This window comes from Hirundo rustica, chromosome 7, assembly GCF_015227805.2.
Source record: "Hirundo rustica isolate bHirRus1 chromosome 7, bHirRus1.pri.v3, whole genome shotgun sequence".
Lineage (NCBI taxonomy): Eukaryota > Metazoa > Chordata > Aves > Passeriformes > Hirundinidae > Hirundo > Hirundo rustica.
In genome coordinates, this window is record NC_053456.1 from 36,186,330 (window position 1) to 36,202,469 (window position 16,140).

General features: G+C 46.6%; 1 protein-coding gene across 9 annotated transcripts in view; it reads left to right on the forward strand.

Moving 5' to 3' along the window:
• Positions 1-16,140, forward strand: part of AGAP1 (ArfGAP with GTPase domain, ankyrin repeat and PH domain 1) — a 305,411-nt gene that overhangs the window by 101,606 nt on the left and 187,665 nt on the right. For all 9 annotated transcript variants that reach the window (XM_040068863.2, XM_040068857.2, XM_040068859.2 and 6 more), the window contains 2 exons: positions 10,424-10,509; positions 14,104-14,245. In XM_040068863.2, coding sequence (XP_039924797.1) covers positions 10,424-10,509; positions 14,104-14,245 — 228 coding nt within the window. The remainder of the gene's footprint in view (positions 1-10,423; positions 10,510-14,103; positions 14,246-16,140) is intronic.

The window sequence follows — 16,140 nt, forward strand, 5'->3', positions numbered from 1 at the left end:
TCATCTCTCTTCATGGAGGAACTTGCAATAAAAATGAGATTTTCCCCCAGTAAAAGGTACAGAATAAAGCCTTTAATTCTTTTTTCATAAAGCTGTGATCATATACCCTTTCCAAATTTGACCTAAAAATATTTTTATACTAACGCAGCCTTCACCACATAACTCTTTTCAGTACCACAGTGAGCAGTTTATCAGTGGAATGGCAGGGATGGTCAGGTTTAATATTAAAATACTAAAGGAAGTGTCACCCTCAGCCTTCCCTTTGAAGCATGTCATGAAAGTAGCATGAAAATAAGTTGTCAGCCTGTAACAAAAACGTGCACTGATGACCTTCAAGCCTTTTCCAGCCTAAAGGATTCTGATTCTGTGTAGAAATTACATCTTGAGGGATGGGTGTCCACGTTTTTCAGTTTATCTCGAGTAACTATTTCTGTCTGATGCTTCCTCAGCAAAGGGTAATTATGCAAGGAGGATTGAGGAAGAGTGCTTTAAAATTTCAGCTGCTTTTGTTCACATCCTCTTAAGAGATTTTCTCCTGGCCACAGACCCTTACACAATATATATGCAGAAAGTTCAGGTGTAACCTATGAACTGGGTTGACCTTCCAGGTGTCTTCATTCAGGTCTGATCCTGGGCTGAATCCAAGAATGTGGACCTGGTTCACCTGAGGAAAAAAAAACCCCAAAGGGATAAAAAAAGACTCTTCCATCCCTGGAAGTGTTCAAGGCCAGGCTTGGAGCAGCCTGGGCTAATGGAAGGTTCTTGCTCATGGCAGGGGATGGAATGGGATGGGCTTTAAAGGCTCTTCCAACCCAAACCATTCTGGGATCCCTCTGTGCTTGCATCTGGTTGTGCTGAGAGATGTAACATTGGGCTGGGCTCACAGTTTGTGCTTTGGGTTGAGTAGAACATGGGAGCTGCAGCAGAACTGGACAGTTTTTCCCCTCTGCAGCACTGAGATTCCTGTCCCTTTCTCCACATGATCTGCCTGCTGTGAACAGTTAGGTTCCTGAGGCTGCCAATCTCTTTAGAGAAGCCACTTGCTATTTTGATCCAGTTAATATTTTTCACCTGCGTAGGAAGGCCATATTTACTAAACACCCAAATTTGATCTTTGATGAATAAAAGGAGGATGTGTCCCAGACTAATCTGTGTGCTCTGTTCTCGGTGAGCAGCTGGCTGAAATGTAAATGAAGAGCAGAGCGATGCGTCCTGGGAGGATGTGCTTGGGTGCTTTCCCTGGAAACGTTCATGCCTTTTTGTTCAGGATTTTTTGGAATTCCAGAAAATCGTCATCGTACATGCAAAAACTTACACAGAGTTTCCACAGCGAGGTTTGGCAAGAATCCCAGCGTGAGTTCAAAAAAGCCACGTTAACCTTAAAGCTGCCTTTTGTGGTTCTTGGGCTGCAAAACCCGAGGAAGCTGAAATTTGCTGTGTTGGTTTCAAATCCTGGTGCAGTTTTCACCAGCTCCCTCAGCACTTTGGGGCAGATGAAGATTTTTTTTGGCCTGTAAACCCTCAGGCAGACGCTGTCTCGTATTCAGAAGACGGCGATGACTTGGGACATGTGTTTCAAAATTACCTCTTTTCAGTTCTTTGTCTGCCTTTTTGCTATAATAGTACCGACTGATTATTTTTATTTGGCATTTCACGCTGACGCCCAGATATAAAACAACACTTGTTTCTTTTTTTGATCCTTTTAAAGCGCTGCTGCAGAGGGTTCTCTTGGGCTTTTGGAGCCTTTCAGGTTCAGCATAAAAGGGGGTGTTTATGTATTCTGCCCTCTCCCCTCTGGAGCCCTTCCCTGTCCTCGCCCTCCCGGGACTGCCTGTGTGGGTTAGAGAGTCCTTTGAAAAATTCTCTGTTCCAGCTGTCGGCTTGGGGACTGTTTAAAGTGTCACACAAATAAGGAGCAATGTTAATTGAAAGAAAAACTCAAGTGTTTGCTCTTTAGGAGGTGCTGAGGAAGCAGATTGCCAGAAAGGGCTTCCCTTTTAGGCTGTGTGCCTCGAGGGTCTTTAAGGTGTTCTCTTTATCACCGTGCACCTTGAATGCCCAGAGATTTTTGGGAAATAATGTCTGTAACATTTGTGTCCTTCTCATAACGGGCTTCTCTGAAGGTTGTGTCTCAGGGAAAACCATAAAGCAGATTTATAACTTCTGTTACAACTTTAGGCTTTTAACAGGAATAAAAGTGACTTCTCCCAGGTAGTGAGTGATGCTACGAGAGGAAATTGGCCTCAAGTTGTGCCCACGGGAGGTTTAGGTTGGATATTAAGGAAAAGCTTTTCCTCAAAAGGCTTGTCAAGCATTGGAACAGGCTGCTCAGGGCAGTGGTGGAATCAATCACTGTCCCTGGAAGTGTTCAGAAAACACAGGGACGTGGCAGTTGTGGCCAGGGGTCACTGGTGGCCCTGGCAGTGCTGGGTTAGGAGTCACACTTGGTGATGTGAGAGGGCTTTTCCAGCCTGAACAGTTGTGGCATTGCCTGGTTTAAGTCTCCAGTGCTCCCTGCTTTTGGCTGCTGTTGCTACTGAAGCCAGCTTGGAGTGGCTCCTGCTGGACCTGCCTTTTGCTTTGTTTCTCAAATACTGCTCCTGGAGGTAATTCTAAATCACAGCCCACTGTTTCACTCTTGGTCTCAAAGCCAGATTTTAATACTTTTTTCTTTGAATGTGTTCCTTGTTCAGCTTGTGTTTGGTTTCTTATTGTGTGCCTTTTTTTTTCCCCTTCCACTGAATCTGTTGTTGTTTGGGGAAGTTGTATCAGAAAGCATTTTACTCACAGTATTTTGAATTCTCACCAGACCCCTGGCTTCGCTGCTGCTGCAGGCTGTCACCTGGTGTTTGCACCCATTTTAGGAGGGCAGAACACGGTGTAATCACTGCTAAGCCCAGTTCTAACTTCAGGGTTGCTAATTGTGACGTAAAACCGTAATGAAAGGACGGGTATTAGAGAAGCTGGGTGGGTATAAAAAGCAAAGGGATGTTTGAAAAGGCAAGAGGGCTAAGAAAAGGCCAGAGACGTGTGCATCAGTGCTTATAGGAGGTAAATTTTTGCACTTATCTTTGTGAGCTGTTTAGGGTTTGGTAGTGCACATTAAGATTTTGTAATTATGTTGGAAGCTCGTGAAGTCAAGCAGAAATTTTGAGCACATGAATTTCGTGTTAGATTGAGAGCTGGGATGGGTTTGTCAGTTAGATGAAATGCCTGAAAGCCAAGTTAGAAGGAGCTGCAGCAAAAGAAATACTAAAAAAAAAAAAAAAAAAAAAAAGGATGATATTTTAAATCACAGGGCTGACTTCGTAAGGAACTTGGTTTGGAAAGTGGTATTTTGGGCTGTAAGCGTTTAAAACTGGAAAAGACTGGTAGTGGAAAAAGGTAGGAGTGTGCTCAAGTATCACAGCCTGCCCAAAGGAGCTGACTCGCTGGGGGTTTTTTTTGTCACCAACTACTTTGATAAAAATAAGCTTTTAAAATTAGACTTGTGTGTATACAATTAGTGGGTGTGAGGTGTAAGCAACTCTCTGCACCTGCTGTCAGTAAAATAAACCAAGAAAAGGAAAAAAAAGGAAGATGAAAAACGAGCTATTAGTAGGAATGGGAGCAGCGATTGAATTGTAGGTCCTTGTGAGCCTGTGGCTGCAGGAGGCTCCTGATATTGGGGAGCTGGGGTGGGTTTGAGGGCTCTGGGTGAGTGTCAGAGGAGGGGCTCCCCACAGGTTCCTGGGAGTTGTTTTTCCTCCCCTTTAATCCATCAGAAATGCTCCTGAACCAGAAGAGTGTACAGCATGTTCAGCTTTTACTCACTCGGTGCCACAATTTCTGTGTGTTGGTGTGCAGTGGGTGTGTGATAAAGCTGTGTTCCTACTTCATGTTGGATTGAGGGGTGTCTAAACCCAGGGCTTATCCCTGGAACTGGGGTGTAGAGCTCTGTCTGTCTGTTCCCACTTGATTTTCTTGCCTGTTTACCTGGGGCCATAATAATTAATAACTGGAAAGATGGGAGAAGTGTTTCCCTTGCTGTAAAATGGGATCAGCAGTTTATTTCTCTGTAAGAACTCAGACCTCTTCTCCCTTCCTAGTCTGTTCTCCTGAATAACCCGGGCTCACATGCTTGTTTTTCTGACTGGGTATTTTCTAGGCAGATTTGGGTCCTTATCTGCCATGGGATGTCCTTTCCAGATCAACACAGGCTGAGGCTGGCAAGGTGACACGGGCTAGGACAGGCTGTCCCCTTCTCTGCCCTCTGCAGGAATTCCCAGCTGCTTTCCTCTCTTGTGCCAGAGGTTTTTACCACCCTGCCCCATCTTTCCACAGCTGGTTTGTCCCTTCTTTTGTCCCCGTGATGCTGCTTTTATTTTTCCTCTCTATTTCTTGAACTCATTACGGTCATGGTGAAGTACAATCCAATTTTCTACCATAATTGCGGTCCCTCCTGCTTCATTATCTAGAAACTAAATAGCCTGTTACTTCCATCTTCTAGGTTATTAATAAACTGGGTGCAGGAGAGTTGAAACTGCTGCAGAAACTTGGATTAGTATCGTGCTGCTTCTTTCAGATGAGTTATTTGATGGGGACAGAGTGTGCTTTACCTCTACGTCTGCACTCACATTACAGTGATTTTTGTTTTTAAGACTGGTTCTTTCTAATTGGCTTAGCACAGTCTGCACTGGCTGTCAGGAGCTTGCAGTGAGAGTAGAACATGCACTGCTCTGCTCCTGGCTCCTGTCTCTGGGTGATGAGGGAATCTTAATTGCTCAGAGGCCGGCTCTGGTTTGTTCCCATTTATCTTGGTGGTTAATCAATCACCTTCTTCTCCTTTTGCTTGAGATAAAACACTGGATGTAGCTCAGCCTGTTTATCATGGGATCCCAGCCCAGTTTGGCTTGGGAGGGACCTTAAAGCTCATCTCATTCCACTCCTGCCATGGGCAGGGACACTTTGCACCATCCCAGGGTGCTCCAAACCCTGTCCAGCCTGGCCTTGGGCACTTCCAGGGATTCAGGGCAGCCACAGCTTCTCTGGGCACCCTGTGCCAGGGCCTCACCACCCTCAGTTTCTTACCACTATCCCATCCAATCCTGGAGATTCTGTACAGCTTGAGGTGTTTTTTATGTATTTTTGAAGTGTAAACTTTTTTCCTGAATGCTTAAAAACTTAAAATTCCATTGATGTCCCTTCAAATCACTGCCAGGTTTTGGGAACCCATTACACCTGCCCTTCTGGAGAGCTGCTGCAAATACATCAGTGAATGCATCTCAGAACTAAGGTGTTAAATGTCATTGCAGCTGTTACAAAATTCCAGCAGTGAACCCTCTTTCCATGAAGTTGCAAGATCATATATTAGTGCTTCTGTGCCAGTTTTTAGGTGACGATCAGATTACATGATGCAATACTGCATTTATGTGTGGTGCCTGTGGGGGTACCTAGCTTTTATTGGGTATGGCTCGATACTTCCAGGAGACTTCTCTACATATTTCCTGAACTGTATCCTAAACCTATTGAGAGATGCAGATGGTGAGGGTTGAGAAGCTCAGTCTGGGCTGCTTTTGCTGGCTTTTAGGGTTTGTTTTACCCAGGTAGTCTGTAGGGAAGGGGGTCCAGGGCTCCTTTTGCAGCTTCAGTCTCATTTGGCAGTGATGGTTCTTTGGTCTTTGATCCTTGACCCAGCTCAGCCCCTCACGGTTTCTGACTTGTTGTTTAGCACAGTGGTTGTAGTCAGGAAGTACCTAAAATCATAGAATCATGGAATATCCTGAGCTGGAAGGATCAGTGATCGAACACAGACACCCCAACAATCCCACCCTATGTATCCCTGGGAGCACTGTCCAAACACTCCTGCAGCTTTGGCAGGACCATTCCCTGGGGAGCCTGGGCAGTGCCCAGCACCCTCTGGGGGAAGAACCTTTTCCTTCTTTGTTTTGATGTGTGGAAATGCTGCGGAAAACATTTTAAAATGAGTTTATTTAAATAAAAAATGAGTAGCAAACCAGGAGATCACCGTTTGGCCATCTGTTTGAACGGAGAATTTTTGAACGTGTTTCCCTGAAGAGGTGCCAGGTTCTTGGCACTGTTTTCTATCTTCTGAGGGGGAGGAAAAAAAAGGGAGAGAACGTGCATGTGTGAGACAACTGGCTGCTGTTGTCAAAATGCACATGTCACTGGGAATATAAAGTACAGCCTTTCAGAGCTGCCTCAGTCCTACCTTCTGTCTTACCCTGCCACAGTAAGCTGCTGCCTGTGCTTGTCGTGTGACCAGCCCCCCAAATTTATCCTTCTCATATGGCTAAATAACTTCATCCCCGTGGCAATTTGCTTGAATAAAGAGCCTGGTGAGTGCAGTGGAGCCCGGGGGTACAGCAGGAAAATCAGCGGCTGCTCCGCTGAGCAATTACACGGTGGAACAGCTCTCGGCGAGAGGAGGGGGTGGCCAGGCTGTCAGAGCCTGGATTAAAGCCTTCATCCCCAGAATTCCCCGTGTAACACCCAGCTTTTGTGACAGAGAGCACCTCTGATTACAAATGTGTGCCGTGTTTACAATTAATACCGATTTTTGCTGGCTAATTCCTGCGCCGCTGCTGATTCCGTGCTCTCGCCTGTGGAGGTTTGTGCATGAAAATGAGATCAGGATGCAGCTGTTGATCCCCCCATTCTGATTTGTGTCCCCTCTTCGGCCGGGGTTGTAAATTGCTGATGCACAGAATCTTTTTAGCTTTATGTTGATCAAAGCTGTGTATTTCTGTGGAGCATTTTACAGCAGGAATGTGGCCAGATGCACCTGAGAGAGCTGGGCTGGTTTGTGGGCTGCTTCATGAGTCCCTGTGCTGCCTGGGTTTGGGCACAGGAGCAATATTTATCACCTGTAAAAATTCTGAGCACATCTGAAAACGAGAAATCTGTGTGAATGGATGCTGTTCTAGCCCTGGAAAACTGGGAATAAGAGCCTCAAAGTGCCTGTGGTGCCCCGTCCTTCGGCTGCCGGTCGTCCCCTCCCCTGGCAGGTACATCTGGGAGCTGAGAAACCTCCTCATTAAAAAACTGCCTGTGTCATAATCCTGATGGGACCTGAGCAAAGCCAGCCACCTCCCCTGGGAGTGGAGCTGTGGGTTCTGAGCTCCTTCTTGATATTAAGAAGGTCATTTCTTTGTTCTCGGTGCCATTGGTTTAGACAGTAATTCCTGGCTCCATCACGTACGCAGATATTTAGGAAAATAGAGGGTATTTTGTAGCTCTGGGAGAGTGTTTGGCTTCCTCGTGGGTTGCTGTAGTCCAATATTTGAACTGGCTGATCTCTCTAATTTCTCTTTGCCTGTGGTGCTTTACAAACTCCCAAGATGTGTTTTTTAAAAATAATGAACGCAGTGCTGTCCAAGCTGAACCGTCCCAAAATTGCTGCCCTTGCTCCAACTGCTCCTGGGTCTCATCGAGGCTCATCAAATCAAAAGGCAGAGGCAGTTTATTGTTTGCCTTACAGCCACAGATACCTGCAGGGTACAGCCTTGCTCTGTATATTCATCCCTGTTTATGCTTTTGTTTGTGTAAATTCTTGATATTGAGGTAGGTTTTCTTAATCTCTGTCCTGTGCAGCACCTAATTTCGTGATGTGTTCATGATAAGGGCTCCTTAATGGTGTAGAAACACAAATTGTTGGGGATGAATCCTGCTGTGAGCTGAGATTTGCATAAAATAATTCTTACTCGAGGGATGAGCGCGAGTTTGCTGTTCCATTTCTGAGCCTTCGGATTTGTTTTGAAATATTTAGTACAGCTGGGAAATGCAGGGCATTCTTTGAAACAGTTTGGTTGGAGGGGTGTTAAATTCACACTAATTGTCATGAAATCCTTAAATCCAAACAAAAATCGGGGATTGTGAGGATGTGCCTATTCCAGCTAATGAGCACATCCTGCTTTTAAGCGTGAAGAAGCCACTTGAGCAGATTTGAGCTGACTCTGCCTGTTGGCTGCAGCAGGGTGACAGCCTTTGGTGAAGTGGGACAGCACATCAGGATCTGAATTTAATACTATAAATGCTACAGTGTTTAAATATGGGAAATAACAATAATTGCACTGAGCTCCACGCCCAGTGTTTTGGGCAAGGCAAGGAGCAGGTCCCCAAGGTGATCATTTAGTGTGGATTCACGTAGGAGAAGAGCTGCTGGCTAACTTGCATTGTATTTAATAAATTGAGTACCCTTTTCCAAGCTGCTCTCAACAGTCAAATAATGAAGAGTAAATCTCTTAGGGCTTACCTTGGTGAGCTGGGTATGTACACTCAAATATTTTTTTATTTTTCAATTCTCTGCTTAAGCTTTCTATTCCACCCTGTCTGTACGTTCTTTGTGCCTCTGAGGGCTGTTTGAAGGTACTGGGAGGCTGGCAAGGCATCCTGTTGACCAGGGGAATAATGAGTTGGCTCCTAAACACATTCGGTGTGTGGTATTTTATAATTAGCTGGGGGAACTTCCAGTGTTGAAAAAAATAAAAGGAAGTAGGAAATGGCAATTAGGCAGAACTTTCCCTCTCTGATCACGCATATACTGCGCTTCCATTGTTACTTACAGCTTTAAAACCCCTCTCTGGAGGGCTCTATATTAAGCAATTCATCTTGGTTAACACTTCATTGGGAAGCGTGTGCAATTAATCGACAACATATAGAAATAATGGCCTGATTAATAGAAATCCAGTTCCTGAGAGCTGAGACTGGTTTCCTTTACAAGTTTTACACTTGTTTGGGATTGTTCTTTTCAGGTTCGGTAACGATATGTATTTATCTGCCACTCGATCTGCGAAGGCAGGATTGAAAATCTACTTTGTGAGCAGGATAATGAAAATCCATACGTAGCTCTTCTGCTCCTTCTGTGCCATTAAACAACCAGAAATGTGATAGTCTTAATTGTTGCATGTTTAATACTGCTAATAGGATAAGTTTATAAAGAAAAGATTTTAAAAAACCCCAAACAAACCTCAGCACAAACCCACAAAACCTTCCGTTCTTGCATCTTTTGTTAAACACCAAATGTGTTTAAACACGTTTGAATGTTGCACAGAGCTGAGCTGTGGAGTAATCTTGGTTTGAAAGCTGCTGTTGTGGTTGGGCTGGGGGGGGGAATGGTGGGTCTAAGGCAGCGTGGGGATCCCCTAAGGCAGCAATTTTTGTGCAGATTGTTGTGTTTTGAGGATGGGCATTAGCCTGACTTATTTGTTTAGGGAGCTTGTTTGGAGAGCAGGTCGGAGCTGTTGGCTCTCAGCACGTTTCCCTGCACTGGTTTTGGAAGAATGAGAAGTTTGGAAGCTGGGAAATAGGGTTCAAATGGGAACTAATTCCACTTTAAAAAATAAGGGTGAAGAGCAAAGTTTAGGGTGTGTTATCAGATGTGTTTTATCTCTGTGTGGGAAGCTCAGCTGTGAGGGTGGGTGATGCTAAGCTGGAGGCCTTGGGGGCTTTGGGGCTTAGGTGGGGAGATAAGAGTGGGTTTGCTCCAGGAGAGGAGCCTGAGTGCCTCCCCAGTGCTTAGGCCAGGTTTGCTAATCTTGGCTTAGGCTCCATCACACCAGAAGCCCTAAATGGGATTTGTCATTTTCGAGAGAGGCAGCAGAGTGCCCAGAAGATGCTTTTAGCCCCAAAAGAATCAATCCCAACCCTGCCCTGGGGTGGTGGCTGGGTGCCTGTGAGCCGGGGGACAGGAGGTGGCAGAGCAGCTGCTGCAGCTGCTGGGGTTGGAGCCTCCTTGGTGGTGACAGGGACCCCTTGTTCTGCATTCCCTGGAAATACAGGATCAGGAATAGGATGTGGCTGGAGGCTGTGACTCCGCACTCTTTACCCAGATGTCCAGAGCGGGTCTGGGGTTGATCATGAGTCAGCAGCACAGGGTTCTCTGTTAGTTTAGCACATCTCTCCTGATGTAGCACCGTTGTAGCTTTTTTGTCTAACATGTGTGTGGTATCTTCCTTAACCGTGGTGTGTGAGTGTAGAACTCTCATTCCCGTAACGTCCCATGTGTGCTCTGAGAACTGGCTTCCCTTGAGGAAATGCTGATTGACACCAGAAACTGACGTTGTTTGTGTGCAACTTGGCCTTTCTTAGAGACACTTCTCTCACAATTGTTTAAATTAGATGATACATACGAGGTTTTACCTGTATGTATCAACCCAAGGACACCTAACGTGGGTTGTAATGCACTTGCTGGCTTTCTCCCACATTATCCTTATTCTTTATATATATATAAAATATATATATATATAAATAAGGCAAGTACATGCCTTAACTTCAAGTAACTCCCATGTGTGTGCATATAAACTTCAGCTCCATTCCAGTGGTTGGTTAATTTGCAAAAGACCTTTTCTTTCCACAAGCGAAGCCTTTTTCTGTTCTGTGTTTTGCACCTCTGCTGTCTGTAACGAGCTGCTTTGTGTGGCAGGTGGGAGATTCAAGAAGGAGATAGTGGTTGATGGACAGAGCTACCTGCTGCTGATCAGAGATGAAGGGGGCCCTCCGGAGGCACAGGTGAGCCCAAAGCCTCACTTTCCTTGTTTTTCAGAACTTCCCTTGGAAAGAACCCTGCTTTGTTCTGTCCTGGGTCCTTCTCATCCTCCTGCTGGGAGAATTCCAGCATCACCCTCAGGTGAAAAAGGGGTTGTCCAGCAAATGGTTGGGATTTCAGTTACAATAGATGGATGAGTGTGCGTAGCAAATGTTTGGGATTCGGACTGAGACCGTGCAAGTAAGGATATACAGTTCATTTGTACTGAATTCCCAAGCATTGTGCTTCCCCTGGTGACACATCAGGATTTCACAGAATGGTTTTGGTGGGAAAGGACCCTAAAGCTCATCTCACTCCCACCCCCTGCCCTGGACTGGGACACCTTCCACTGACCCAGGCTGCTCCAAGCCCCAATGTCCAACCTGGCCTTGGACACTGCCAGGGATCCAGGGGCAGCCACAGCTTCCCTGGGCACCCTCCCAGGGAGCAATTCCTTCCCAATAACCCATCTATCCCTGCCCCTTGGCAGTGGGAAGCCATTCCCCCTGTCCTGTCCTGTCTTGTCCCAAGTCCCTCTCCAGCCCTCTGGAAGGGGCTCTGAGGTCGCCCTGGAGCCTTTTCTTCTCCAGGTTGAACACCCCCAGCTCTCCTAGCCTGTCCAAGCCATTGGCCGTGGAGAAGACACTTGAGGATTTGTGTGCTTGATCCTTACTCTGTTTTCAGTAAGAGCTTGCACGTGTGCTGGTCACTTCAGACCCAGGCACCCTTTCTGCAGGCAGCCTCCTTGTCTTGGGCATCCTCCTCCTCCTCACCTGGGCGCTGGCAGGTGTTGGCTGCTGCTGGCCCTGCTTTGCTCGGCTCTTCCGGGAGGGCTCAGCTCCCAAACAAGCAGTGATTTAGCACCAGGAGCTGCGCTGTCGCCAAACAGCTGAGGGGGAGCGGTGCCAGCAGCGGCAGCTTGGGTTTCAATGCACCACTACAGCTCCAGGAGGGTGAGAGCGTGGGGGAAGGTGCCAGGACAAAGGGGAAGAGAAAGGACACGGAGGAAATGGAGGCTGGGAGAGACATCCTGGAAGGAAGTCACAGGACAAAATACAACGTTGGCACATCTGCGGCCGTGTCAGCAGGAGCAACAAGGAAAGCTCTGTCTGGGGCTGGGAGGGATTTGGCTGAAGCACCCCCTGCTTCCCAGCCTCTGATGCTTAGAGAGCGTTCACTCATCTAAAAATGTAAATAGTGGAGGTGTAAAGGTACATGCAGCAATCTGAGATGGTTTTGTGCCTGAAGAACTGGCTTTGCAGAGCTCCCAGGAGCTGGCTGCACATTGATGAAGAGCACGGGCTGTGCTTCTGGTACATGCCAGGTAAATCTGGGGCTTTGATTGCTGTTGTCCAGTGGAAGGTGTCCCTGCCCATGGCAGGGGTTTGGAATGAGATGAGCTTTAAGGTCCCTTCCCACCCAAACCATTCTGGGATTCTGTGGTGGCTGAGATTTGTTCTCCATCCTCATGATTTGTCAGGGAGGTTTGAGGTGTCAGTGCTGTGTCACCTTTCAGCCACAAGGGTTTCCTGCAAATACCCTTTGGAGTTTTTTGGGTGTAATTTCAAGTTACATGTCTGTTTAAAATCCTTAACCTGTTTATTAATTCCTGCAGTGGAAAGTTTGCTTGTGGTTTCATGAATAATTGGGATTGAATTCCAAGTGCAGTAAGTAAGGAGCTGACATGTGAGATTCCTGGCACTGGGTTATGGGTATTCCCCAGGTTACTGTCACATTTTTTCTGGCAGAACTGGAGAAAAAGCAAACTTCCATGAAGACTCTTCTTGTGGGTCTATGATCTCTCCTTTCTTTGCCTAAGATAAAATGGCTCAAATATGAAAATAATTCAATTTCCTACCGTAAAACCAATTTACCCTAGTGACTGACTGTCCTAGGGTGATTTTATGATGTTTGTATCCCCAATCCTCCCAACTTTGCCCTAAACCAGAACACTGACCTACAATGAACTGCTGCACGCACCTTTTTAAATTTAAAACTTTATTTATAATTTGGTTTGGGGCTTGCCTTGAACTAACAGCTCTGCTCACTCACAGGAATAAGTTTGAGAATGGATTTTTATACCATCAGCTGTTTTGTTTCAAGCCGTTCTGTGCACAGTACTCTGGATGAGACATCCAGGGTTTCCAGACCTTGTGTTTCCCAAAACTCCTTTGGTTTTCTGTACCACAGGTCTGATATCCACAAATACTAAGTTGCATTTTAATATGAAAAGAGAAACAAGGAATTGCTGGAGATGTTTTGTGTCTGCAGGAACTGCACTGTGTAAATCCATGGAGTGTTTTAAAATAATCTTCATTAGAAGGCTGCTGTATACATTTCTCAGACATTCAGAGGGTTTAGAGAGACTGCTGGCTTCCAAATGGATGCCTTGAGGATATTGCAGTTATTGGGGAGAGTCCTTGGCATGATGCTGCTGAGTCCAGTCAACAAAAAACCACTTCATGACGAGACCCAAGGCCACATCTCCCAAATAATAATGCTGTCTCCAGTTCCATGGTTGCATTCTCTGGTTTGAACAGTTCAACAGTGTGATGGTTGACCTTATTCTGGCAGTGACTCTGCTGTGGGTTAACCAGTCCTGTCCTTCCCCTCTGGAAGATCGTCCTCCTGACTGTCTTGAAAACCTCAAAACAATTTTTTGTCTGTTTTTACACATATCGGCTCAGGCAGTGTTTGTTTTCAATACAGTCATCATGAATATGCAGAGCCTTTCCCCGGTGAACCTCTCTGTTCAGTGTGTCCCCCTGGCACATTGTAGTAATAATATAACAAAGAGCATGAAAATCCCCTGGCTGAAGCTTGTTTCCATTGCTCTAAATTTGGGTTGGAATGGAGTCACTTAGGGAAAAATAAAGGCAGCGAGGTAAGCTGGAGTTTTTTCTGGATGTCCTGTTTACTTTCACTTTTAAGTTAAATGTCTTTAAACAATCCTAATTCGCTTGTGAGCTAAAAGCTTCTCATTTGCATGGTCACTGAGGAGCACCTTGGCTTGGCCTGTACACCTGCATGTCTCAGCAGGTCCCTGATGCCAAGAGAGAGCAGTTTGCTCTTCTGCTGAAAGCAGAACGAGGCACTTGGTGCTGTTGGCTCAGCTGAGCGTGTCTGTATGGTGCGGAGCTGGAAGTGTCACATGATGAATGCTTTTGGACGTGGATTAAGATGTGAGAGCTGTCCTGGCAGTACCAGCAAGATCAGCGTGCGTGCAGATCGCGGCGCTGCCGATGAGCGCTGCTCCTTTCAGATGCACACACCCAGTGATCTCGGCCCGCCATGTTTTCTGGGAAGCAAACCCAGTTGGGCTGGTGGTTACACGCCCCAGTGAAGAAGAGAGGCCTTGTGGGGAAATCCCTTGAGTATCCCAGATCCCCGTGGCTTGCAGGGTGATGGGATTCATCATTTTAGCAGCTTATCCCCCCGCTGAGGCCTTGGTTGGTTGTGAGTTGTTCTGGTGTGTATTTCCTTTGCAGGAAGGTAAGAACGTTTCTCTCTTGGTTTTCCTTCCCTCCCCCTCCTCGCTGCTCTTGTCACAGTCGGCCTTTTCCATTTCTGTCCCGCAGTTTGCCATGTGGGTGGATGCTGTTATCTTTGTGTTCAGCTTGGAGGATGAAGTCAGCTTCCAGACCGTTTACCACTACTACAGCCGCATGGCCAACTATCGCAACACTAGCGAAATCCCCATGGTCCTGGTGGGCACCCAGGGTAAGTGCAGCCCTGATTTCCACGTGGGCTTTTGAGACCATGGTGACTCTTCCAAGCTGGCAAAGCCACGTCCTGTCCTTTCCCCTTTGCTACAGGGCTGTGGCATTGTAAGGACAGTGTTTGAGGTGAGGGAAAAACATCCTGGCAGCTCTCTTGGAGAGGGAGTGTAGGACTTCAGCAGTGAAGAAAGGGGAAGTTTAGGGTAGAGATGTAGAAGAAATCCTTCCCTGTGAGGGTGCTGAGGCCCTAGCACAGGGTACCCAGGGAAGCTGTGGCTGCTCCTGGATCCCTGGCAGTGTCCTAGGCCAGGTTGGACGGGCCTTGGAGCAACCTTCCACAGTGGAAGGTGTCCCTGCCCAAGGCAGGGACTGCAACACAATGAGCATTAAGGTTCCTTCCAGCTCAGACAATTCCAGGATTCTGTGACTTGCAGTGAAATTTTAAATAACACTTTCAGTGCATGCTGGTCCTGGTGGTTTTCTTGCTCAGCTGGGAGATGCTCTTGTTGAATTTGGGCAGGTAAATCAGTTGTGTAGGGAATTTCTGCAGCCAGAGCAGTTTCCATGCTCTTGGTAGTCTGGAAGGGTTCAACACCCTGGCATTGCTGAGGGGTGAAAGGATGAGAGGTGGAAAACCTCCAGCAGCAAGGCGAGAAAACAGAAGTGAACCCTGGCCTCAGGCTGTGCCTCTGGGAGACCTCTGTAAATCAAGGAGAAATGCAGCTTTTTGCCACCTGAGCCAACCTCTCTCCCCACTTTTTCCTTCTGAAATAGCAGATGTCCTGAAGGGAAATACGGCAAGGGAAAGGTACCCAAAATATTTCCATTTCTTGGGCATATGAGTGGTCTTTTGAGTATTTTCTGTTTTGTGCCAGCGTATCCCAGTAGTATTTCACAAGTTTCTCATACTGTGATTGGTTTGCTGCATTGGTAGAGTGGAGGCTGTTCTGTTCCTGACCATACAGAACCATGGAATCATGAAGGTTGGGAAAAAACCCTTTAAAATCATCAAATCCAACTGTTCCCTCAGCACTGCCAACACCAGCACTAAACCATGTCCCCAGGTGTTGCATCCACATGACTTTTTCCAGGGATGGTGACTCCAGCACCGCCCTGGGCAGCTGTGCCAGGGCTGGACAACACTTTGGCCACAATTTGAGGCCATTTCTCCTCATCCTGTCCCTTGTGCCTTGGGTACAGAGCCCACCTGGCTGCCCCCTCCTGTCAGGGAGTTGTGCAGAGCCACAAGGTCTCCCCTGGGCCTCCTTTTCTCCAGGCTGAGCCCCTCCAGCTGCTCCTCACCCCTTTTAAGTTCTTCCCACTGGAACATCTTCCAAGAGTATCACCAGGTTGATGTTCTGCGTTAGAGGCAGAGCACAGGTGTTGTGCATTGTTCTTGGTTCAATTTTGGGCATCCTCCTCATTTTTAGTGTGTCCCAGTGGTTTTGGTGGTGGTGATGCTTTTTGCAGTTTTTTCAGGCACGTGGTCAGGGGGCAGTTGGCGTTCCCCTGCAGAGGGGATGTGTGGGCAGCCAGGAAGGAGGAATCACAACCTAGCTGGAGGGAGGAAACAGATGATAAGAAGGAAAAGGGGAAGCAGGAACAGAAAAAATCTTAGGACAGCAGAATTTCCACCAAAAAGCAGAAAGGAGCAGCTTTGAAGGGCCACTTTTTGGGCTTGAAGCTGGACTTGAAAAGATGAAGGGGAAATATTTTTCCAATTTCTTTTTTTTTTTCTTTTTGGTGTGTGCCCTTCTGACACTGGGGTATGGTTATCCATCTCCTTCCTGTTACTTCCAGAAAAAGAAAAGTTCATTTTCCGTTGCAGCACTGATGCAAAGAGGATTTTTTGAAAAGATGGAAATAATGCTAATTCTAGAAATAAGCATTAGGAGA